We start from the raw sequence: 27,196 nt of genomic DNA, 5'->3' as shown, positions 1-27,196 counted from the left end.
GTTATGGGACAACAGGCCAAGCTAGTACTGCAACCAACGGGGCAGTGACAACAGCAGCAATGGAACGCAAGGAACCAGCCAGGTAATCAGGCTTCTGGGTTCAGGGGGGGCAATGATCTGAAGCAAAAAGCTTGTACTCCCATTCAGCTGGAGTGTTTAGATTTTTGTTTGGCACTCTATGATAAAAAAGAGGATGCCAATTTGTTGAGGGAAGGGTTACCAAAGTCTGAGAGTGTGCAGGTGACCGAACAATTTTAAGTCAGTGGGAGCAGCAACAACTCATAGACCGGGAGGAGTTGCTCATGGTACCATTGGTGCTCGCGGAGTCAGCATTTCGGCCTGTTCCGCCATGTCAGCCACCATCTTCCAGGTTCAACCAGGAAGCCTACCAATAGTCTCACATCCAGATGACTGCTTCCAGCAGCAGAAAAGCGGACTCCAACGATCACTCCTAGCCTGGCAATGACGTTGTGGTGGGTTCTCAGTCACAAATAGCTTGCACTCAGTGCTTCTTCGTGTGTACCTTCATGATTTTCTAGTGTTCCCTCGCCCCACCTCCCGGAATCGGACTTTTCCTCTGCTTCAGCAGCTCCTGGAGTTCATGCTTCATCTATCCCGAAGGGTGGTATTTGCTAAATCTGCTGGGCATAGCTCACTACTATCACTGTAGCGCAAGTGCTTGTAATGTTGTTATGGTATTCCATTTTTCAGGTTCCAAGCACGCGCAGCCTGCATGTGTGAGGTGCTGCTTTTCTCTCACACCCTCCTATCCTTTCCCCTGCTTCCACATAGACTGAGTAGTTAGTTGGCAAAGAGACGACCGGTAGAAGGTCTGCTATTCTAAGCCGTTCACGAAGAGCACAATAATGCTGCCCCCTCCCCACACACACACACACTCGCCCCCGCCCACCTCCCGAAAGAGAGTGATCATGGCCTGGCATGATTGTTCCACGTCAGTAATTGTTCGCCAGGGGCTTGGCTGCCACCTGCGTGCGCCTGCTCTTTTAACCACCAGAAACATCTTAATATTCTAGGTCTAGAGGATACGAAACTCCCGAGCGCATGAAAGTGTACTCACCACTGGCGAGGGAGGAGTGACGCTGGATAGTTATTTTGGGCCTCGCCACGCCAGCTGCGCTCATTTAGAAGCGACTCTCCAGGGACTACATTAACGAATAAAATGCTTCCCAGGGATTTTGCTGAGAACTACTCTTGGCAGAGAAGCGAACGGAGGAAGACGCCATGGCAGAGTGAGCTGGATTGCCCTAATCCTGTCAGACCTTTGTCTGTCCGTGCCAAGCTCACGATAATGAGATGTTTGCGGTTTTTAAGTGAGATGAGTCCTTGGCCCGGTTAATGGCTGCACGCGCCTATGATGAGAAGCGGCAGCTACTCCTCAGGGGCAACATCCGGGCACTTATTCGTTTGTCAGATGTGCTGCAGCCTGTTCCCTCTCAGCCAATCTCTACGTCTCTGCCTGGTTCTGTCTTTCTTACACAGAAGCGCAGGCGCCCACATACACACAAACAAACAACACCGACACACAAACTCTGAATCATAGACATAAACATAACTTACTTTTGCACACACAAACACCATAATTATTAAAGACACACTATGGCACATCGCCCAGAATAATCCAGACCCATACACAATGAGACAACACCACTGGATAGCATAAAAGGCCACTTTTTATTCCATAGATCAGGCAATTTTTATATCCATAAACCAATAAACAGTTGTAATTTTCACTTGTCTTCAAACCAATGAATTTGCATATTATGCCAAAACCATAACCTTTCTTTTGCACTTGTTTGTTTGTAACGGTATTGTTCCAAACCAATATAACTTATTTTCCGTTGAAATCACCCCCATGTTTCGAAATCTTTTCACTTTTCCTCTTTCTTTCTTTTTCCCCCATCTTGTACCTCCCACCACCCTCTCTCCTGAAGGACGGTCAAGTCCGCTCTAAATCTTGACCTCCCCCTATTCCGCCAAAATCAGCTAATAGGATACACAACCATTGCCTGACCTAATGTGGCATCTTTCTTGTTTGACATATCTAATGTTCATAAGTAACTTTGTTAACAGTATACAATTTATTATTTAACATTTTGTCACAGGGGTGGGTGGGCGGGCCTCGCCGAAAAACGCTCCTGCCTCAACTACGGAGCCTAAAATGGCGCTCCTGACTAACTCCTACGCACTGCCTCGCGCGCGCTGCCCTGCCTAACGCGTCATCGCTCTGGGTCTGTACCACCGGGCGAAAATCCGCGGGGGGAGACTGCTTCGCTCTGCTCCCCCCGAGGATTACATCGCCCAGAATAATCCAGACCCATACACAATGAGACAACACCACTGGATAGCATAAAAGGCCACTTTTTATTCCATAGATCAGGCAATTTTTATATCCATAAACCAATAAACAGTTGTAATTTTCACTTGTCTTCAAACCAATGAATTTGCATATTATGCCAAAACCATAACCTTTCTTTTGCACTTGTTTGTTTGTAACGGTATTGTTCCAAACCAATATAACTTATTTTCCGTTGAAATCACCCCCATGTTTCGAAATCTTTTCACTTTTCCTCTTTCTTTCTTTTTCCCCCATCTTGTACCTCCCACCACCCTCTCTCCTGAAGGACGGTCAAGTCCGCTCTAAATCTTGACCTCCCCCTATTCCGCCACACAGGAAAAACCTTGGATTTTTCCTGACCCCACCAACAAACCCAAACCATTCTTATCATAGTGTGTTGTTACCCATGTCAGTTTGCTTTGCCCTTGCTCTTTTTTTTTTTTTTTTTTTATTCCTCCCTTCTAGCAGACACCCACAGATCAACTTTCAAACATTTTGATAGCATGTCTCTGATCTCCAGTATGTAATACGCCATCCCCAACTGTGTTAAGTGGACACCGTCTTCCCTAAACAGATGGCCGTCTTTTCCAGTGATGCTGTCATGTGCAATTGTCTGGATCCCTAAACCCACACAGAAAATCTTCATAGCCCTGTTTACCTTTTTTCTGGCCTTTTCCATGGCGGCCTGACTCCTTGCATTTTTCCATTGCTGCCTAAACACAAATTCAGTCCATACTAGACTGGTCCCTAGCCAGTTGTTAGAAACCACAGCTAAATCTAATTGCATGGCTTTTATTATGCTTAGCCCCGATAAAGCCACTAGGTCATTTTCCCCTAGATGGAGAATGAGCATATCAGGACCGCCTCTGTCATACCTTATCTTAGCCAATAGAGGAAACAAGTTCTCCCAGCGCATACCCCCTTTACCGCACCAGTAAAGTTCATGTCCAGCGCTGGGGATACCAAGGTTCCTTCCATAGATTTGATGATCCGCAAAGATCGCTGCCCATTTCACGAATGAGTGTCCCACGATCCAGATTTGTTTTTTGGACGGATTCAAACCCCGAATGTCTCCTAGATGAAAGAAAACAGACCCAATGAGAAAAACTCAACATACAACTTTATGCTTAACAACTTCTAGTTTGTACTACTGTCCATGCTTCTTCTACAGCATATGTGCTTTTTTTTTTTTTTTTTTTTATTTTTTTACATAGCGTGCACAGCAGTTAGAACTCCACCTTCCTATCCTTTTGATCGCATTCCAACCCAAACCCAAACAGGCTGCTTCAGACGCTGCTCCTATACGAAAGGAATGTGTTGCATAATTCATTGGATTGAAGCCTAACAATAAAAGTGTTCTTCTCATGACTACCAGCAGCTGGTGACTCGAAAGCTTACCGCCTGCCTTGTGCACAAAGATTGGTCCACCCAGAACACCTGTAAAAAACTGAAACTCCCTCCACTCTTGTACTGGGCAACAACCTTGTATGTGAGTCACATTTAGGTGTATCCACACCCCTTGCCCCAATTGATCTGTTTTTGATTTGGCTAACCATATTTTCAAAGTGTCACCTTCCAAGCACACATCCCTGCCACATAAGCCGCAATCATTCTTTAAACCTAAAAGTTCAGAAACTCTAAAAGCTCCAAAAAAGAGCCATATCATTACCAATCTAAAAAGCTTAATTTCATGAGCGTTGTAACAAGCTTTGTGTAAGTACCCCAACATACTTTGGAGCAATTCAAATGTTATTGGCGCTCTTGTGTGTGAGCTTGACGCCTTCACCCTCTGCAATCCCTTCAAAACTCTCTTCACCAATATATGGTTATTTGGATCCCGGCCCCAATACAATTGTCCGTAGAAGGAAATCCCCGCTAGCTTACCCGCTATGGTGTTATGTGACAAACCCCTGTCAATTAAATGTAAAACAAAATCAAGTATGAGGGGGATATACATCTCTTCTCTTTGTACAAAGTTATAAGTGTCAACATAACTTAGAAATTCATGCCATGCCAGCATATAACTTCGTTGAGTGGATGACGCTATTGAGTTCTCCACCAGCCGTAGTATCCTCATTCCCCTAGAGCCCAGATGCTGATAGGTACCGATGATTTCTTGACTGCTGCTCCCGGGGCCAGCTCGCGAAATCTGTCCCACTGGGAACGAGAGAGCGCATCAGCAATTGAGTTATTGATACCTGCAATGTGTGCTGCGCGAAAAACAATGTTCAGACGCAGACTTAACAGCATGAAAGCCCTCAAAAGGCCTAGCACTCTCCTGTCCTTGGCTTTCTGCCTGTTTATTAAGTGAACAACTGACAAGTTGTCTACATGAAAAAGGATTGTTCTGTTGCTAAGCTCTTGGCCCCATACCTGCAAAGCCACTAAAAGGGGAAAAAGCTCCAAAAACGCTATACTGCGACCTTGGGAAATCCATTCTTCTGGCCACCGCTCAGCGCACCAGCGCCCATCCCAAAAAATGCCAAATCCATGTAAACCTGACGCATCTGAGTACATTTGCACCTGCCACTTCATACTTTCTTCGATGAACAACAATGGCACTCCATTGAAATCCGCTAAAAATAACAACCAAATCCTTAAGTCCTCCTTTATGTTTTTGGTGAGCCTGATTCTATGGTGTGGCAGAGTTGCTCCTGACATGGCCATACCCAACAACCTGCAGAAAGTCCTTCCTGCCCTCACTACTCTGCACGCAAAGTTCAGGTATCCTAATAGTCTTTGTACTTGCCTGAGTTGTAATTTTTCTACTTGAAGGGCCTCTTGAATACATGACCTAATTTCCTCTAACTTCTTCTTAGGAAGTCGTGCCACCATTTCCACTGTATTGATCTCTATTCCCAGAAAAGTAATCTGTGTGCTGGGCCCCTCTGTTTTGTCTCGTGCCAAAGGCACCCCAAATGCTTCTGCCATATTCTGAAAAACTTGTAACGCCCTCTCACAATGTCCGGACTTCGCCAGTCCCATAAAGAAAAAGTCATCAAGGTAATGGCACACTTTGCCTACCCTACACTCTTGCTGAAACACCCACTGTAGAAATGAACTAAATAATTCAAAAAGGGCACAGGAAACTGCACATCCCATAGGTAAAACCTTGTCAAAATAAAAATAACCATTCAGCTGCATGCCCAAAAGCTCAAAATCTAAGGGGTGTATCGGTATTAATCGAAAAGCAGATTGAATGTCGCATTTTGCAAGCTCGGCCTGATCTCCTAAACTTCGTACCATTTTCAGAGCCTCGTCCACTGTAGTGTACGAGACTGCTGAATCCTCATCAGCAATAAAGTCATTAATAGAACTACCCTCCGGCCACGAAAGGTGTTGAATCATGCGGAATTCGCCCGCCGCTTTTTTGGGGATTACCCCTAGCGGCGACACCATGAAATGAACAAACGGCATCTCCTCAAAAGGCCCAGCTACTCTGCCTAAGCCTACCTCCTCACCCAGTTTCCTGCCCACCACCTCCGGGAAATCTCTAGCAGACCTCAAATTCTCCGCCCAACGCCTGTATCTGGGGCCCTGGTAACCAATTCGAAATCCCTCCTTAAACCCCCAATAAAGTTTGGCAGCCGCCTCGCTGTTCGGGTACCTGTCCAGCCAAGGGATGAGCAATTCCCATTTAATTGGGGTAAAAGCCTTTTGGTATAGGAGGGAGTGGAGCTCCCCTGCCCCTGGCAGCCTGGATTTGTGGTTGATGGGTATGCTCGGTTGTGTCTGCTGCAGGCGCAAGGCATTGCAATAGCATATGTCTGCCTCCGCACTGGGAACATTCGTGTTTGAATCTACAATATGGCCGGTTACAATACCCCCTGTTGTAGTTCCAGCAGGAGCCCAATCCGCTTGTATGCCCCCTTGTGACAGTCCCCGCCCCTCCCTGGGCGGCGCGCCCTGGAAAGGGCCGATACGCCACCGGCAAACCACTAGCTGTGTGGGTGGTTTCCGTAAGCTGAGAGGATGACATCCATTGCAACATTAATTCTGTGTCTATATCACCCCAAGGTTTTGAAGGGTTCATGCTCATCCTGGCCCTGAACTCCTCGTCATAATTTAACCAGGAAAAACCACCAAAATGCATGTGGGCCTTACGTACCACATCCATGTACTTAAAGAGTGAAACTGCCCTTTCCGGATATTTTTCACAATAAATGCTGGAGAAAATTAAAAATGCAGACGACCAATTGTCTATATTTCTCGGCACCCTGGGACGTCTTGCCAATTCTAATTCTTCCTCCTTGGACCCTTCTCTAGATTGGACATCTCTGTGTAGCAAACGGAAAACATCTACGTAGTCATGTTGCCATATCTTTTGTTTTGTCTTGTGAGACAGGTGGGTACCTAGCGGCATTGACACACCCATGTATGGCAGCCTACCTGGCATAGGTGAACTATCTTCCGTGTGTTCTAGGCTAATGTAGTGGGCTGACTTACCAACCTGTCCACTTGCCTGTGCAGGCGCCGCTTTACTGTGTATTTGCGGTACCTTGTCCTGAGCCTTTTCACCCCTAACCTGTGAAGAGACATCCCATGCCCCCCACCAACGTGGCTTACCCTTGGGAAGCTGTTCCTCGCGTCGTCTCAGTTCTTCTTTAGAGATCCGCTCGAGATTCTCCTTCTGTACTCCAGAGTCCCCATCTTCATCTTGAACCTGTAACGATTGAACAGAGCTTGTTGTCCCAGCCCTCCTCCCAGATCCCACTGCTACAGTTGATTGTCCCTTTTGAAAACTTCTCAGTTGTTTACTAACATTTCGCTCCTCTAATTGTTGTGGAAATGTCGCTATACTCTCCCTTGTGCCTTGTGGAGCGAATATTTGGCTGCTTCCTCCCGGACGCTCACCATCTCCTACACCCCCATCATAAGTGTCCCAATCAAAAACAGGCTCTCGCTCCAAAAACCTGTCCGCCTGTTGTGGATCCGCCATAAATTCCACATTAAAACCACCTTGGTCAGTGGCCGCTCTGTCCTTCGCAAATTCCTTACCTTTCGCTCTCCTGCTACCCGTCGTATTCGTGGTCTGACCTTGCTCCGCTCCAGAGCCACCTGACACCTTATCTGCCCCGTCTACTAGAAGTACCTTGCTGCTGGGCTTCCTTACTTCCCTATGTTTCCGCTGTGCTTCAGCAGTGGAGGCATGTTCTACCCACACCCACTGTCCTGATAAACTGCGGCCCAACTCTGTCTCATCTGGCGCAAAAACTAATGGTGCCTGGCGCGCCTCTGGAAAAATATATTCTCTGTTGAACCTGGTGTGCTCCAGCCCATTATCGTACATGTATTGTATAAAATCGTCTTGGCCTTGCTCAGCCAAAACCGCATCTCTGATCTGAGAAACCTCTCCATCTTCCTGTGGCAGCAAGCCTACCTGCCCTGTTGTGAAAAACTCAGAAAGGTCCTCATTGGGGGGGTCTGAAAGTCCAAAAACATCTTCTGCATCCTCAAAGTCTTGTTCCCTGGGCCTGGCCGGGGCGCGTGGTGCATTCATAATTGTGCAGGCGCCCCCCGCAGCCTCCTCATCACTGCCACTCGAATAATCCACTAGCGGCTGGGGCTGGGGAGGCTGTGTAACTAAGGCAGGGTGGGGGGGTGTACAAATGGGGCCAACTGTTTCTTTTCGGCCCTCAAAGCATTGTGGCCCTGTAAATACTGGCACTGGCCTGGGGCGGGGCGGCCTGACTGTAGCTGCTCTGGCCTGTCTGCCCCTGCCCACCCCCACTCGCTGGGTGCCTGTATCAAGCCCACCCACCTCAAAAACCTCCCTCCCAAATGGGGGAGTAGCCAACTCACCCGGCAGCCTGACCACACAGCCCGTCCCTCGTAGCAATGCAGGTGATAAGGAGCGGGAAGACTGACCCCTCCACAGACCTGCTTGCCGGACGTTCCCCGCTGCCTGCCGAGCCCCTCTGGCTGACCTCGCTCTCCTCGGACCTTTCCTCGTGGCTGACGTCTGCCTGCACGCATCAATGGCTCTCTTGACTCCGTTCGCCGCCTGTCTCCTCGGGGGTCTGTGAGGTGGAGGGGAGTCAGCTGCGTCGCCGGTGCCTGCTGCCAAAAGGTCACTCCTGCCGGCTGCCGCTATGACGCGGAGCGCCTCCTGCAGTGCCTCTTGAGTAATCATGTCCGCCTTGAATTAGTCCAAGAAATGCCTGCAATTCACTAGGAGAGACCCGCCTCGCCGAAAAACGCTCCTGCCTCAACTACGGAGCCTAAAATGGCGCTCCTGACTAACTCCTACGCACTGCCTCGCGCGCGCTGCCCTGCCTAACGCGTCATCGCTCTGGGTCTGTACCACCGGGCGAAAATCCGCGGGGGGAGACTGCTTCGCTCTGCTCCCCCCGAGGATTACACTCTAACATGCACAAACACGCAATCACCTACACAAGGTCTAATAAAATTGTAATTGTACTTATATAGCGCTTACACCCCCTGAAGAGGTGTTGAACGGTTTTTCGGCGAGTAGCCTACTACTCCCGAACCCAAAAGAATAGTGGTAGATTAGTTTAGGGAAATATAAATTGTTAATTTGTATAATATAAATTGTTAATTTGTATGGTGGGCTAAAGACGCACATCCTCGGGTAATTCTCTCTCACAAATCATACCAAATGTTCTCTGTATCTGTCACACACGTTATGTATCTTACCCTCAGGCATACACCATCTCCAGCTCACAACCACACACATTCATTTCCTCATTTCGCCCTTATACGCACTTACCCCACGTGCCCTCTCACACATCCGCTTTCTCTCTTTTGCTCTGAAACGAGAACTCAATCTATCGCACAAAGGCTGTCTCTCACACTTGTATACTTACTGTCAAACGTTCTTTCATTAACACATTATTTCGATGTGTCCGCATGGACGTCCACAAGGGGAAGTCAAGGAAAGCAGCTGCCAACACTAGTTTGCCTCTTGGCGCCCCTGACACTGCCCTTGCTACCCATCTTGTGACGGGTCATGAAAAAAGCTCGGGACAGAAAACTAGGACTTCAGCAGCAAATGGGAGATTTTTGTTAGTTTATGAAGTTGTACAAGGAATCAACCTTGTAATGTCTTGAGGATAAAATGGCAACAGTTTGGTGTGAGGATAGTCCCATCCTTATTGCGACCCTAGAAGATGCCCAATGCCCAGGGACTACTGGGTTCTCTTTCTGCAGGAAGAGGGTGGTAGGTGTTCCTAAATTTCAATGTAAACACAGACATATGTTTGAAATAATGATTGATAGAAATAGGATGTCTGGTTTGCTAGGGCTTGCGCCTAAGCCAGGCAGAAACCACCGCTCTAGTCAGGGCAAGGGAGTTACACGCTGAAGATAACTGCTGCTCACCCTTGGTAGCTTGGCACGAGCAGTCAGGCTTATCCCAGAGGCAATGTGTAAAGCGTTTGCGCAACACACACTCACAGCAGCAACACACTAGGCACACCACAAATGAAACTCCACACAAGGTTACATCAAAAATAGCCTTTGTATTATCATAAACACATTAGAAACATAATCACACAGTTGCACTGTGCCAACTGGCACAAGGCAATGTTCACAGGAGATTATATACAGGACCAGGTCAATCGGGGTATGGTCAGAACCATCAGAATAGGTAAGTAAATATAAACCACAACCAGTAACTACTGGTACAATATGATCTAAGCTTTATCACAGTCACATTAGACACCATCCTAAAATATCACAGCATGTCATTAGGCATATCCACATTAGGCCCAAACCTCATTAGCATAAACACATTACGCAATAGGCCTCACCAGCATAAACACATTATGCATAACCATCCTAAACATAAACACATTATGTCATAGGCATCACAAGCATAAATCACATTACGCAATCACATTAGGCCCTTGAACCCTACCAACATAGAACTGACCCCCTGGCAAACTGGCCTTTTGCTGGGGCTCAAATGCCCTATGTCCCACGAAGTAAAGGCTCTAAGAGGGACCTCGCAATGGGCCCCATGGCTGCCTCAGCAGCAAAAATAAAATGCACCAGTGCACTGGGGCCTGGGGTGCACTCACCCCTCCTTTAGCAAAAATCACTGGCCCCCTAGTTGCAACTGCCCGCAACTGCGATACAGCTGTGTCCAGAAACAAAGCAATGGCACCAACCATGTGCAGATTACAGCCCCACTCAGTAACTCTAAAATATAATTATCCCCCAACATTGCAGCTGCCCGCTGTCAGACGTGGCAGCTGGGGAAATCAGCCCGGGCACTCTCGGTGCCCTGAAAATGACCACAGGGCACCGACAAAGTGCTCCGGCTCACCATCACCACCAAGCTCAAAGTGGAGCCTCCCTCACCCGGGCTCTGGGGAGGACTCTGCCTACAATTCCAGTGCCCCAACAATGTGCCCCGACAGGTCCCGCTGCTGGGACCTTTCCTAAACCGCACCAAGAGGAACCCCCACTCATCGGCATGGAGCCTGCGAGGCTCCGGTCACACTCCTTCTGGGCAGTTCTCCTTCAATGCAGCAGGGACAGGCACCGACAATGTGCCTCAGGCCCACTCCGCTGCTGAAACCACCACTCTTGTCAGGGTAAGGGTGTTACACGCTGAAGATAACCCCTGCTCACCCCCTTGGTAGCTTGGCACGAGAAGTCAGGCTTATCCCAGGGGCAATGCGTAAAGTGTTTGCGCAACACACACTCACAGCAGCAACACACTAGGCACACCACAAAAGAAACTCCACACAAGGTTATATCAAAAATAGCCTTTGTATTATCATAAACACATTAGAAACATAATCACACAGTTACACTGTGCCATCTGGCACTAGGCAATATTTACAGGGGATTATATCCAGGACCAGGCCAATCGGGCCATGGTCAGAACCATCAGAACAGGTAGGTAAATATAAACCGCAACCAGTAACTGTAGGAGAGTAGGGTCCTGCTTCCTATGGTTACCCCCACTTTTTGCTGTGATTCTCTGGTTTTTCGAATTTAGTGTGGCTGTGGGCCTGCCAATCAGACCCCAGCCCAGCTGTTCTTTCTCTAAATTGATACCATGTACTTTAGATACATACAAGTTGTGTTACTGGGTCACCCTTGTGAGCCCCTGCATAGTGTACCATAGGTACCCAGGGCATAGGTGCACCTTAGGTCTACCAGGGGCTGCAGCATGTATTGTGCCACTCCTGGTTTGCCTTCCAAACTGACACCACAGGTCTGTTCACACAGCCTGGGTAAGGTGGTGTAATCACCAATTACTTAGAGATAGTATACCTACATCTATATATACATATAGACACATATACACCTATAAGTCACTCCTATGGCAGGCCTTAACAATCCTGGAGAAAGAGTGCTTGGTTTTATTCTGAGAGGGTGCCCTAGCAGGAGCTGAGCCCCTCTGCAGCTTTCGGAACCATCTCCTTATAGCTGTTCTATGATATAGCCATACCATATACTCTTTAAGTGCATTGTAATCCTAGCGGTTAATGCTAACTGTGGTTTGGCTTTATCAAAACATGTTGTGTAAGGTGTCAAACACGTTGGAATACTACCCCCCCCCCCCCAGTTCGGGCGGCGGGCGTAGCATTACACCCTTCTAGAGGGAGAAGACATTTAGTTACTGGTTTACCCGGTTAAAGTTAAACAGAGCCTCAGCATCACAAAATGGATGCTGCTGCCACAGACACGAGTCTTACCTCCTGTTGCTGGACGAACCTCCGGCAGGGGAGGTCTGGACAATATGTTTCCTGTCCAGGGAGGTGCCAGCCCCTCCTCAGACAGGCTTTTGTTTATTGGGGCAGGGAGGGCTGCATTCAGTGAATGCTTTCCAGACACTGCCTGGGGCACACAAGGAGCTCCATGCCTTTCCCAGTTCAAACCGGTTGCCGGGGCACTCTGCTTCAGCTCTGGTGCGAAACTGGACAAAGGGAAAGGGGTGTAACCACCCCCTTCCCAGGTCCACCCATAGGAGGGACCTTAAGGGTAGCCCAGCCCCTAAACTCAGTATAAGTATAGGAGCTGTGTCCCTAGGACTTTAGATTACCCTGGACAAAACTTTGATGCAGTAATCCTAGACCTTCGACATTCCATTTCGACTGGAAGACTGAAGACATCTCCCTTGTGGTCAAGGAGTGACCACCTTGTTCAAACAGGCACCAACAGCAACTTTGCCAGTCTGTATTTCCTGAACCTGCGACACAGGATACAGACTTCCAGACATCTTTGACCCCGACCTTCGATCCCAGCAAGCTGAGACCCGTGGCGGACACGAGAGACTTGGGACCGGAACTCCTGCACATCCTGCATTTTGCTAACTGCATCGACTCCCGAGGTATCTTGCAGTTGTGCATTGGGGTACGAAAAGCCCCAGACCCGAGCACTATTTGCACTGAAGCTCCGGCCTCCACATTCCAGGAGTGTCCCGTGGGGTCCGCTCTTGCATTTCAGCTTGATGCTTCTTCCCAGTTCCTAGTCCGTTGGCTAGTGATCCCCCTGAAGACTTTCTATTACCTCTAACTTGCTTTACTGGTTTCTCCAGGCTTGCTCCAACTTCCCTACAAAGGAGAAGTTCCTTAGATCATGCTGGTCTACACCAAAGCCATTCTTGACATCCTGCATGAGTTGCGTTTGCCAAAACTTGTTGGGTCCAGTCCAGATACCGACACTGCAGTCACCTAGATCCTTTGTGGGACAGCTCGAATCCAGCTCCTGGTCATCGTCGATGCCTCCTGGTCTTCGTGGCTGAAGAGACAAACTTCACATCTTCACCTGAAATCACCCGACATCTGGTGGCATCTTCCTATCGCCGCCCTGGTCACTGGCAAGTGACCCAGACTCTGTCCATTCTGCTTTCAGGTTCTACAGATCTTTGATCCACCCTTGGATGCACCCGGACACTTTTCCTCTGGTTGCCTGCAGCACTTCTTTGCTCCTCTCCATTGAAAACGATGACGAAACCCGACACGAAAAGACACCTATGCACCCGGCTTCCCTGGATGAGGTAACACGAGTACTTGGGTGCTCCCGTGGGCCTTGACTCTCAAAGTGTCCTAGTTTAAAAGGGTTCCATCGTAGTTCATCCGGAAGTATCTTAAATTGTATATTTGTAACTTCTACGTTTCCCATAGAAAGTCAATGGTAACCCGCTTCTGTGTTTAGACACTGCACGCATCTTCTGTGGGCCTCCTACTTCCTAACCTTTGGTTGTTTAGAGTAGCCCCAGCGATTCCACAGGCCCCACGCCTGCTTTCTAATTCTCTTGTGGTTCTTATACCACTATTTTAGTATATGGTTTGTGAGGCCCCCAGGGCATAACGTATACTGTGCAACTTATCGTATATTAACTCAGTGTCTTGTATTGTATTTTTACCTCTGACCTCATAAAGAGTGCAGAGGGGTTGTGTTTAGAATAAATACATATATATTTGATATATACCTCGTGTGGAGTCCTTTCATTTTGTACTCAAGGGATTATAATTGGTAAAACAACTTGCTTAATACGCTCTTTTAAGTCTTAGACTGATGACTGCCGGTCCATGCTACCACCAGGATAGCTTTCTATAAGGTTGACTTTACAACCACCATCAATAAGGGTCGATTAGACTGGTGGAAGGTGCCCACTAGAACTAGTGGACATCATATGCCAGGCTGACTTCTCAGAGTAACTACTGGTACAATAATGATCTAAGCATTATTACAGTCACATTAGACACCATCCTAAAATATCATGTTATGTTATGTTATGTTATGTTATGTTATGTTATGTTATAGGCTGATTTAAATCGCGCACTGTTAGTCGAGACTGTCCTGGCGCGTAGAGGAAACAATGATAACGTACAACAGTAGTCTAGAAAGCTTGTTTAAACAGATGTGTTTTTAGTAGTTTTTTAAAAATGGTTAGATCCGTCGTATGCCGTAATTGGTTTGGCAGACTGTTCCACATAGTGGCCGCTCTGACAGCCAAGGATTGGCCCCCAAGGCGAGTTTTGCGAAACCTAGGGACAACCAGGTTATTAAGTGCAGCCGAGCGTAATTGCCACGATGGCTGGTAGAGTTTAAACCTGGCCCTCAAGTAGGCTGGACAAGGTCCATGGAGAGCTTTGTGAGTCAGGACTAAAGCCTTATCACATACTCTTTGGGTCACCGGAAGCCAATGAAGTTCGCATAGTTGTTTGCGGACACTTAGTCTCCTAGGGATGTCAAAAAGGAGCCTAACCGCCGGATTTTATACCACCTGCAGTTTTCTTAAGAGAAACGCCGGGGAGCCAACATACAAAGCATTGGCATAATCTAATCGTGAAAGCATGAGAGCTCTGGCCACAGCCTCTTTAGCTGCTCTGGGAAGGAGAGGGAAGAATTTCCTTAGGGTTGTAAGGGTGCCAAAGCATGTTCCCGCTAATTTTTTGATCTGCTCTCGGAAACACATATCGACCCCAAACCAAATCCCTAAGTTCTTGGCTATCCCACAGTCACCAGTTGGACAAGGAAAGCCTGTGGGCCATAACGTTTCTTTAAAACCTGTCGGGAATTGTCCGTAAAGAAGGATTTCGTATTTCTCCTCATTGCATTTCAGGCTGGCCTGGGCCAGCCAGGCAAAAACAGACGACAGACAGTGCTGAGCTTTCCCAGTCTGTAGATCGTTACCTTTCCAGGTAAAGAGAAGTTGGGTGTCATCGGCGTAGGCCATGGTTTTGGCACCCAGACTTTCTGCCAGGAAGATCAAGGGGGTCCTATATATATTAAAAAGCAGGGGCTGAGTGTTGAGCCCTGAGGGACCCCAGTTTCCACTTTGTTGTCGGATGAGTGGAATGGAGGCAACCATACTTGTTGGAAGCGGTCTTTAAGAAACGATTCCACCCATCTTAATGCCGTGTCTGCGATGCCGATGTACGACAGCCTGGAGAGAAGCTGGAGATGGGGTACCGTGTCGAACGCGGCAGAGAGGTCCAATAAAATAAGAGCCGCTCTGCCGCCCCCATCTAGGCATTCTTTGATGGCCCCTGAGACCTCTACAAGCGCCGTCTCGGTGCTAAAAGATGATCTGAAGCCAGATTGAGCCGGGTGCAGGGTGCTTGTCATAGCGTGACATTAGGCATATCCACATTAGGTCTAAACCTCATTAGCATAACCACATTACGCCCTAGGCCTCACCAGCATAAACACATTATGCATAAACATTCTAAAGATAAACTCATGATGTCATAGGAATCACAAGCATAAATCACATTACGCAATCACATTAGGGCCTTGTGCCCGACCAGCATAGAACTGACCCCATGGCCAACTGGCCTTTTGCTGGGGCTCAAATGCCCCAGGTCCCGCAAAGTCAGGGCTCTAAGAGGGACCTCGCAAAGGGCCCTCTGGCTGCATCGGCAGCAAACATAAAGTGCACAAGTGCACTGGGGTGCACTCACCCCTCCTTTAGCAAAAATCACTGCCCCCTTGTTGCAGCTGCCCACAACTGCAATACAGCTTTGTCCAGAAACAAAGCATTGGCACCAACCATGTTCAGATTGGAGCCCACTCCAGAACTCTAAAATAAAATTATCCCCCAACGTTGCAGCTGCCCCTTGTCAGACGGGGCAGCTGGGGAAATCAACCAGGGCACTCACGGTGCCCTGAGACCGAACACAGAGGGGCGGGGACCAATAATGTGCTCCGAATCACCACCCCCATCAAGCTCACTACGGAGCCCCCTTCACCGGGCTCTGGGGAGGACTCTGCCTACAATCCCCGGGCACCAACAATGTGCCCCGACAGGTCCAGCTGCTGGGACCTTTCTTAAACTGCACAAAGGGGAACCCCCACTCACCAGGACTCGGCATGGAGCCTGGGAGGCTCTGGTCACACTCATTCTGGGCAGTTCTCCTTCAATGTACAGGGGCAGCCACCGACAATGTGCCCCGGGCCTGCTCCGCCGCAGAAACCACCACTCTAGTCTGGGCAAGGGAGTTACACGCTGAAGATAACCCCTGCTCACCCCCTTGGTAGCTTGGCACGAGCAGTCAGGCTTATCCTGGAGGCAATGTGTAAAGCGTTTGCGCAACATACACTCACAGCAGCGCCACACTAGGCACAACACAAAAGAAACTCCACACAAGGTTATATCAAAAATAGCCTTTGTATTATCATAAACACATTAGAAACGTAATCACACGGTTACACTGTGCCAACTGGCACTAGGCAACATTCACATGGGATTATATACAGGACCAGGCCAATAGGGACATGGTCAGAACCATCAGAACAGGTAAGTAAATATAATGCCACAACCAGTAACTACTGGTACAATAATGATCTAAGCATTATCACAGTCATATTAGACACCATCCTAAGATATCATAGGATGACATTAGGCATATCCACATTAGGTCCAAACCTCATTAGCATAACACATTACGCACTAGGCCTCACCAGCATAAATCAATTATTTATAAACATCCTAAACATAAAAACATTATGTCATAGGCATCACAAGCATAAATCACATTACGCAATCACATTAGGGCCTTGCGCCCTACCAACATAGAACTGACCCCTTGGCCAACTGGCCTTTCGCTGGGGCTCAAATGCCCTATGTCCCGCAAAGTCACGGCTCTAAGAGGGACCTCACAAAGGGCCCCCTGGCTGCCTCGGCAGCAAACATAAAGTGTGCAATTGCACTGGAGTCTGGGGTGCACTCACCCCTCCTTTTGCAAAAGTCACAGGCCCCTTCATTTCAGCTGCCCGCTGTCAGACGGAGCAGCTGGGGTAATCAACCCGGGCACTCACAGTGCCCTGAGAGCTACAACAGGGGAGGCGGGCACCGACAATGTGCTCCGACTTACCACCCCCACCAAGCTCACAATGGAGCCCCCCTCACCAGGGCTCTGGGGAGGACTCTGCCTACAATCCCGGGCACCAACAATGTGCCCAACAGATCCCATTGCTGGGACCTTTCTTAAACTGCACCTAGGGGAACCACAACTCACCGGGACTCGGCATGGAGCCTGCGAGGCTCCGGTCGCACTCCTTCTGGGCAGTTCTCTTTCAATGCGGAAGGGACAGGCACCCACAATGTACCTCGGGCCCGCTCCGTCGCAATCACCACACTGCTGCTGTACGCGGAGCTCTCCCTTATGCATGGGAGCTCATCTCGTTCACCGGCCGCAGCTTCCACCCCAGAGGGTGCGAGGCCCCGCCCACCATCAGGCTCCTCCTGCCTGACTTCTGGGTCAAACCGGACCGCAGTGGTGACTCCTTTTTCGGAGCTGCAGTGCGGGGTGGGCACCTGCCTTCAAATAATCCCAGAAGCGTGGTGGGCACCCGCCAACACAGGACATAAGTGGGGTGGGCACCCGCTCGACCAGCAAAATGCAGGGTGGGCACCCCCTGCTAAAGAATGATCCCAGAAGCGGGGTGGGCACCCGCGTTCAAATGAAAGATAATGGTGGGATGGGCACCCGCTACCACACGCACTTAAGCATAAAGAGGGGTAGGCTCCCTCTTGCTCCCAGCCATTTGGGGGAATCCCTACGCTGGGGATTCCCTCAAGAGAGATGTGCAGCATGGCGCTGCAAAGCTCCAGCGCACCTCTCTCATGAAAATTTTAAATATAGCACTCCCAAGGCGCAGTCCATCAGGATTCAAGGGGCATAGCTGAGCCCAGGGAGGCTAGCTCATAGGGCCCTCCAGCAGGGAGGCAAGCCCTCATGGCAGTTCCTCCTGAGCCCCAGTAGTAGCAAGTCCCCAGCAAGTACAGGAAAAGTACAACATTCATGGGGTCACAGCCTCTATATACTACTATTCTCCTTTGTCTGTAGTCTAGGGCATTGGGGGAACCAGATACAACTGGTTCAGAGGGGATTGAAGCACTTTGTTTACAAGGCTCCTCTTCCCTCTTGTCAGGTGGGTGCTCGTCATCAGACACATCACAGAGGGGCGGAGCCAGCATTGTACAGGCTAGGCACAGACCTATTCAGGGACCAGGGACTACTTCTCCCACTACTCCAAATGCAGATGTCCCATTGAGCCTAGTACTGACTCACACTGCCCATCCTGGAGCCACCCACACCTCACTAGCCCCTGTCACTCAACAGCCAGACATGCAATCCACATCAGGCAGGCAGACACATAGCACACAGAAATTCCAACTTCTCAAAGTGGCATTTCTAAAATAGACATAATAAATCTGCGACACCATTGCGTAGCATTCATTATTACTATTTCAAACATATCTCACTTGACCACGCTGCTCCTCTCATATCAGGAATTACCACTGAAACACTTATCAGGGAATCCCCAATGCATTCCTATGGGAGGGCAGCACCACAGTAGTGAGAAACCAAAATGGCTGTTTGTCACTACCAGGACATGTCACACAGTTAAGGTACATGTTTTATCTTTTACCTACAATGCACCCTGCCCATAGAGCTAGCTAGGGCCTACCTTAGGGGTGGCTGACATGCAGTAAAAGGGGGTCACAGACATGGCACACACTTTAGGTTCCCCGTCACAGCGGCAGTGACGCTGCACGCATTGGCCCTGCAATGGCAGAAGCTTGAGATAGGTTTGAAAGGCTACTTTGGTGGGTGGCACAATCAGCGCTGCAGGCCCACCAAAAGCATTTAATCTACCAGCCCTGGGTATATGAGATACCACTGACAGGTAAATTAAATAGGCCAAACAGTTGTATACCAATTTTACCATAATTATCACAGAGAGCACACACACTTTACACTGGACAGCAGTGCTAAAGAGCCAAGTGGCCTAAAACCACCAACACCATGTCAGAAAAAAGGCTAGGAGAAAGGTAAAAAGTTTAGGGCTGACCCTGCAAAAAGGGCCAAGTCCAATAATGATAAAATAATAAAACACCTTTATTGCATAGTTAAACCCAAAAATCACTTTTAAACACACAGTCGATTAATACATTCTTAAGTTAAAACATTCATCTCTATGCTTTAAAACAATTTAGAATAAAACAAAAGTTCCTTTCTGGCTTTAAATAGCATGTCAACTTCAGCAGATTGTAACCACTTCAGCCACAACTTCCACCAGCTAAACTACATATTCATGCTCTGTCCTACAATGTTTTAAAAAAGGCTATCTGTGTTAAAAGGAGCTGCAGAAGAAACTGAGTCTAGGTGTAGTAAGTTTTGTAAACTTCACAAAGTCACAAGCTAGCAACATGTCAGTGGGGTTAAAACAGTCTTCAACTCCTGAGACACAGACTGTGATCCCCACTCTTCACGTAGATGGAAGTAAAAGAATGGCTTGATGTTTTGCCAAACATTTACAGCAGCTTATAACATGAGCCAAGAATTCCAACTTTATCGTGGCAGTCTAGAGCTTGCTGGATAACAAGCCTTTCCATTATTGCTCTATCTACCCACATTAACCAGGCCAAATCGGAATCTGACCATGTCCTTTATCAGACCAAGCAGTATTATTAAATATGATTAAATTGTTCCCTGGTGTTGGACTTGTCCCTCTCCGCAGGGTCACCCCCCAAACTGTTTACATTCATCCCTGCTGTTTTCTGAACCAATTTGTGTTGCCCTTTAGGACTCTGCACTCTTTACCACTGCTAACCAGCGCTAAAGTTCTTGTGCTCACATCTTTAAATATGGGAAAACTGGTTTTCACCTCATTGGCACATTTAATTTACTAGTAAGTCCCTAGTAAAGAGTTACTGCATTTAGCAAGGGCATGTAAATTAAGTGCTGCTAGCAGACCTGCAGCACTTAAGTAGTATTTTTAAACATGCCTCAAGGTCTGTGTTTGCAGCCCATGTGTCCAGTTTTAAACTACCATTTCGCCTTGGCAAAAAAAACTTTTGCCAGCCCTAAACCTTCTTTCTTTATTTTACAACTTTTTTATTGATACATGCTCAATTCCCAGTACACATGAGAAGTGGTATGGCACAGAGATTGTGGCTCTATATTGTGTTAAAACAATACATATAAATATAGGTTGTGTAAGATAATCAACAGCATTTTCTTCCCCTTTTTAACCCTCCCTTCCTATTCCCCTGGTCCTGGAAGGCTTCAATGTGCTTAGCTGTAGCGTTGTCCCATTCCCCTACACAATGCCACAACAATGTACAAGTGACTGCTACGTGGACAATGTTGTATAAGTAATACCCTGCTCCCTTAATATCCTCTATATGTTTGCCATTTACTCCAGATTGTTTCCCACTTTTGAGGGCAGGCCATGTTCAAGTATACAGTTTCCTCAGCTAAACCACACCAATCAAGGTCAGACTTCCAATCTACTATCCTTGGTGGGACAGCCACACCCAAGCATCTTGCAACGTTTCGCTTTGCCATCACTGCCGCCAGGGATAGCCAGATTTTTGTGTATCGTGGCCATGTCTTCTCTGCAGAGATTTGTAATGAAACCATTTGAGTTCAATTGGGACCGGTTGACCCGTTACCCTGGCCATGACTCTTCCAATCCCTTGCCAGTATTTCTGTATGAATCGGCAGTCCCACAGTGTGTGGTAGAAGGTGGAGAAGTGTGGCTCAATGGTTAGAGCGGCAGACCCTGATGCAGAAATCTGACCCGGACCAGAGTTCAATTCCCACCTTGGCGGGTCTTGGGCTCAACTTCCTCAGACCTGATAATTCTCACCTTGGTGCCTATTCTAATCATGTGTCCCACTCCGCAAATCTGGGCAATAGCTTGCTTAATCTCCAAAATGGCCCCAACAACGCAAGGATGCCTGGCCTCACCTTGAGGGAGCCCAGGAGTGGGCACTTCACAGGGAAAGGCCAGGAAGGGTTCCTTAGTGGTATTCGTACAAGCGCCGAGATGCCTCCGGGTAGTCGTGCGCTACACAAATACGTAATTATCATTCTTGGCCAAATCCCCTCTGGCAGTGGCTTGTCCTCGAGCGGCCTATTCGATGTAACATTGTTTTGGCATAATATGTCTAGTGTAGACTTTTTAATTGGATCAATCTAAACCTGGCTCGTATTTCTACCTTCCTAGGACTTTGTAATGCATCTACCCATTCATCATCATCTAGATTTCCCAGATCGCCCTCCCTTGTAGTATTTAATGGACCCAGAATATCTGGGGAGGTGTTTATTATTTTTTTGTATATTAGCGACATCGCTTTGGAAGTCAACGGGTCTGTGAGAGGTCGGTCTTCTAAGGGAGAGGTTTCTTCTAGGGTTTCACCGTTGGCGATGTGGTTCCTAAGGGCATGGCCTGGTTGTAGGTATTTTGACTACTCATCCTTTCCTAGTTCGTATTCTTGTTGTAGCGTTTCAAATTTAATGTAAGCTTGGTCTCGCCACACGTCCCTGAGTTTCTCTAATCCCATTAGTTTCCACTTGCTAAAGTTCTCCAGTTTTTTAACCTATGTGAACCCGGCATTGTTGTAGAGTGGGGTCATTTGTGTCAGTTTTCCCTCCCAACCTAGGATTTTTTTAACTGTGCTCCATACTGCTACAGTGTAAATGTGGGTTGGGAGCACTCCTGGCCGCCTAGTACCATAAAGTAATGGAAGACACCCCTCTATTCCCATTGCCCCTCTATCTACCTTCCCTACCAGGTCTGTCTGGTCTCCATACATCCAGTCATTGACTGTGACCAGCTGTGAGGCCCGGTAGTAACTTTTAATGTCGGGAATGACTAAACGGCCTTCGTAGACTTCTTTCTGCAGTCTGCAAAGCGCTATGCGCGGGGTGCCTCTGCCTCAGAGCAGGGAGCGTAGCTCAGCTTCCACCTTCGGGAAAAAGGTGTGGGGAATTTCATAGGGTGTATTTTGTAAGATATATAAAAGTTGGGGGACGTGTCAACATTTTGTAAAGGGCTGCCTGGCCCATGAGTGTAAGAGGAAGCGATCGCCACTGTTTCACTTCTTTTGTGAATCTATCCAATTGGGGTTTTAGATTTCGATGGTAAAATTCTTGTGGGTCTCTAGTCACATCAATTCGTAAATATTTAAAACTCTGAATCTATTTTAGGACTTTGCATCTATAAGTCAGGGTGGGGATGTTATCTGTCAGTGAGAATAAGAGGGACTTGTCCTAATTAATCTGGTAGCCCGAGTAGTCTCCTAAAGTGAGGAAGACTTGTGCTGCAGATTGCAGCACACATAGAAAGAGGAAACAACTAAGAAAAAGAAAGGTATTTCTCCTCTTTACACCTCACCTAGACAGAAGTAGCATTTTGACGCATTCCTAGGTCTATCAGTGTTGGTAAATCTGGGAATATGATGGAACACCCAAGCTCCACCCTTGCAGTCTCCCTAGGGCAGAGTAATGCAACACAGAGATTTGCGGTGTGTTGCATTACTGTAGATCAGAGGTCTTCAAACTTTTTTACTCTGAGCCCCCCTAAGTAAAATGTTTTAAGGACGGACCCCCTCCAAAACATTATGGCAAGGAATGGAAGAGTGGTAGGGACATGACTGCGTGCAGGGAGCGGGGCTTATGAGATGGTTTCAGGAATACGTTTTCTATAGCTTATGTGAAACTTATAAAACAGCAAATGCTACAAACAAAAACAGATATTATCTGAAACAAACTGCTCCTCATATAGGGGTGTTGTGAGCCCCTCACACTCTTTGACCCCAATGCAACTACACCTGCTGCACTAATGATAACTGCAGTCCTGAATAGCAGTCTATCTCCCCTGCATCTTTTACCTCTTCCCCACCATGACCGATCATCACCTCGGTCCTAATGCTTGAAAGGAAAATAAGCTCTGATGCTCCTTTTTTAAAGGTAGACAGTCATAACTATGATGCAATGGGCCCCTAAAATCCCTGGGCCCCAGTCCTGCTGCATCTGCTTCCTTAATGATAACCAGCAGTGGCCACTTATACACTTGGCAGCAGTACCAGCTTCTATAATGAACGTCCCTTAAACAAAAACCACTTATATTATCCCCTTCTTTGGGGTATCTCTCTGAAGAAGCTGTCTCTGGCCATTTGTAAACATAAAAACGAGTGCCCATATATTGCTCCCTATTCTGTGCCTTCTCTTTGACAATATCGATGAGTCTTGCTCCTTTTCCTCTGTCTCCTAGACCATTAGTGTGAGGCCCCAGGGGTCGAGAGAATTAGGGCTCTGGATCAGAGTGCAACCCTGCTGGCCTTCTACCTGCCACCCCATGGATTCAGCTTTCACAATGCCCCTGAATGGTTAATACTGACTTTGAGATGCCTCTGCCTGAAACCGCAAGGTGTGGTGGTAGTGCAGAAAGTTATAAAAGAAACTAGCCTTATTACCAGCCATTAATTGATTGAGTCACTGAAAGCCAGGGCCACTGGAATTATGTGTTTCTGCAGCAACAGCGTTTTCCACATAATTATCAGTTTAATACATTTGCTACATAATCTGCAGATTTCAACAAAAAAGACAAAAAAGACTTGATTCTAGCTCAAACAGAATGAAAGTTACATAAAGCGAGACAAAGTGTTCCAGGCAGTGGAAGGCCATCTTGCAAAGATTGACTGGTAATCTTGTAATTGCTTACTGCTGTATTTGGCTGTTAAAGTGGTACTAATGAGGCGAAATATTTCCCCTGACAGCGTTACCTTGAGTTAAAATGACAAAATTATGAAGTAATGCTAACCACAAAATGTGGTGCATTGTGCCGCATAAATTACCTTTTCTTGCGGCAGAATTTTGTCAAACCTGCTGCATTATGTGGTCCTCTCCTGTTCAATAATTCTAGTGGCTCAGCTTAAAGCTTCATGGTCGCAAAGATTTATTATTTTTGAGATGTAATGTAAGGGTGTTATCAGCTGAGATCCGGAATAGTGGAGAAACGTACAAAAATGTCTGCATTAGATACAATTTGATTATTTTGTAAGAACTTGTATCTCAATCACTGCATCATTTTGCAGCAGCCTAGTTTACAGGATCTAAATACTGTTTTAAATAATGACTTACATATTCGCAGCCATTTCTGCAACAGGCTGGGACCTCACAGCACTATAAACAGGGCCAATGGAATTATGCGGCAGGAGAAGGCCAAATTATGCAGCATGGTTGACTAAATTCTGCAGCAAGCAAAGGCGAATTATACTGCATAATTTTGTGATCGCAGTACTGCACTAGTTTGCGATCTTTACACTTGTTAACACTGTCCTGGCCTTTATTGCCCCTCATAAGTACCACATGAACACCCGCATACAGCAATAAGCAACAGAAAGGGCCTTCCACTGCGATTTAACATGTGTTGCTGCATTTTTTGTAATTTGTGAACCGTTTGAGCTAGAAACAAGTTTTTTTTAATCTGCAAATTATGCAGCAGATGATGGATTATGTGGCAAATGCGAGAATCCATAACAATGCGCTAAGAATGCAGGGTGAGCGTGAAAGTGATGGGTGAGAATGAGGAGTAAAGTGTCTGAATGCAGGGTGCATTCCGGACAATTGAAGTAAATCAGTATCTTATTTACGGTAGCGTAAGGTTTCAGATGTAAGTTAAACTATTGCTATCAGGGCTCGAGGGTGAAGGAAATTAATAATGTGCTGATCCTGTAACAAAATTCCATTTTGATGATTAGGATTGCCAGCTCATTATTTTGATGTCGCAGACTGTACAAAAATGAACAGTCACCTAAAGCCCTATTTTCAGCACTTATCTGTGCGTACTTCAAACAGCAAATAGAAATAGAAAGCACTTTTAATTGTGTTCTAGGGCTGCCTGAATGATCCAGGACTGATAATTAAATGGAACAAAGATTGAGAAGTTACATTACAAATGAATGCCTCAGCATACCTCTAATACACTTGCACGCATTTTCGCCCATCTATCACGACGCTAGCTGCCGTTAGAGCTTCAAACCGCTTATCTGCACTCGGCGGCCATCTTGAGTGGGGGCTAGAGTGGTGGGAGCGCACTAGTGTACCACATATAAGGAAACAGCGTTCCACCGCGCTAGCGGTCGCGTTTGCGGGGGCGCCGTCGCAGCGCCGGAGTCTTGCCTGAGTCAGCCCGTCTGCGCCCGTCAGCGTCCCAGAGGCGCTCGGGAGCGGTTCTGGTGGGTTCCATTTAGCTCTTGGCTTGATGTACACTAGAGATGACCTTCTGTCTTACAATGTACACGCTGCTCCATGTCAGCGAGCTATCCCCTACTCTGTTGGGGATATTACTAAGTGCCCCACGTGCGGGTGGATGCCGGTCCCCATAATTCCCTGTTCGGGCAAGCGCCCTCCATTAGGTAGTAAATGCGCCTTGCTAAATACCAGGTCCCTTCCTCAGCACGCTCTCGACATCCATAATCTCTTAACACAAGATGACACAGATTGTCTCTTTCTTACAGAAACATGGCTCGGTGAGGGCTCGGAACCTGATCTGGCTATTGCCATCCCTCCCTCTTATGCTATTTTCCGTCCAGATAGATGCATGGGAAGGGGAGGCGGAGTGGCACTTATCATTAAGAGACACATTCCTTGTACCATCTTGTCGACGGATGATTTACCTGGCTGTGAAACCCTTGCCTTCTCCCTAGCCCTATCCCCCCATCAATCCTGCTTGGGGCTTTTGCTTTATAGACCACCTGGCCCTCTTGGCTCCTTTACTGAGGATTTGCTATCGATCATTTCCACACTGAGTCTTAGAGCAAAACACTGCCTAATACTCGGGGACTTTAACATCCACATGGATAAGGGCGAGGATCTTGAAGTGCAAAAATTTTTGGATATGACATCGTCGGTGGGACTTCATATGTACCTGCAGTCTCCTACACATGAGAAGGGGCATACTTTAGATCAAATCTTCTCGACCGTTCCGGTGGTCCTTTCCTCCCTTGCCCCAGTACTCTGGTCGGACCATTTCCTAGCGGATTTCACGTTAGTACATCAGCCACTGGCCGCCCGCATTTCGCAGCGGTTAGCTGCTCGCAGCTCTAGAGCCTTCCACAAAGTCACCCCGGCCATGATCACCCAGGCTTTAGAAATCCATCCTTGTGTTTTTACGGGCAGTCTGGAGGACGATGTGGTGTGTTTTCAGAATTGGCTCACTGCACGTTTGGAAGCCTTGGCACCACCTCGCCAGGTTAGATCTGAATTGGCACGAGCATCAGCCCGGTGGTTATCTGCTACCTTGGCGGCTAAGAGAAGGCACTGCAAGAGGCTGGAGAGAATTTGGAGGAGGCACTATGATACATCTGCTAAGCAGTCTTACAGAGTAGCAGTGAAAGAATATCACAGGGAGATCGTTGCAGAGAAAAAATCCTTCTTGGCTAATAGGATGGAGGAAGCAGATAGCTCCTGCAAAGAGACCTTTAAGATTGTTAAAGATTTCATCTCCCCCTCCTGCTGTACTCCTGCGTCTGCTTTCTCGGAACCTTGGATCATGGAGCTTGCAGTATTTTTTACTAATAAAATACCTACTATCCAGTCAGCTCTGCAAGGAACCCAGAACATCCTGAGTACGGGTTCAGCGGTCGACAGCCTTTCCAACCCCTGGTTATGCCCACCAGCTATGCATATGGATTCCTTGGGCCCTACCCTGCACTGTTTTCCCTCTTTAGAGCCTCAGGCCTCGCTTGACCTTTTGTCTAGCCTGAAATCTGGCTCTCCACTGGACCCTTGTCCCGCCAAGTGTCTTGCGACCCTGGCGCCTGCCCTTAACCCGATCATCAACCCTCTCATTAATGCATCTTTGAAGTCGGGCAAAGTCCCCTCCTCTTGGAAACAGGCCCTAGTTCTTCCCCTCATTAAAAAACCGAATGCAGATGCCAAACTGCATTCCAACTATAGGCCAATCTCGCTGCTTCCTGCCCTGGCCAAGGTCACTGAAAAGTATGTTCATACCACCCTTACCAACTTTGTAGAGGGTAACTCCTTATTACACCAGTCACAGTCTGGATTTAGATCTAACCTGAGCACCGAGACCGCCCTACTTGAGGTA

The 27,196-nt window shown here is 47.6% G+C and overlaps 1 protein-coding gene across 1 annotated transcript; it reads right to left on the bottom strand.

The window, feature by feature from the left end:
- Positions 1 to 2,804: 2,804 nt before the first annotated feature.
- Positions 2,805 to 7,646, bottom strand: LOC147683500 (uncharacterized). The gene is made up of 2 exons (XM_086944862.1): positions 6,923 to 7,646; positions 2,805 to 3,430 (listed from the first exon to the last, which is right to left on the bottom strand). The coding sequence occupies exons 1-2, from the start codon at positions 7,644 to 7,646 to the stop codon at positions 2,805 to 2,807; spliced, it is 1,350 nt and encodes a 449-aa protein (XP_086800988.1).
- Positions 7,647 to 27,196: the final 19,550 nt, after the last annotated feature.

Source organism: Lissotriton vulgaris, chromosome 11, assembly GCF_964263255.1.
Source record: "Lissotriton vulgaris chromosome 11, aLisVul1.2, whole genome shotgun sequence".
In the NCBI taxonomy this organism is placed as follows: Eukaryota; Metazoa; Chordata; class Amphibia; order Caudata; family Salamandridae; genus Lissotriton; species Lissotriton vulgaris.
This window is presented reverse-complemented; position numbering and strand designations above follow the sequence as displayed.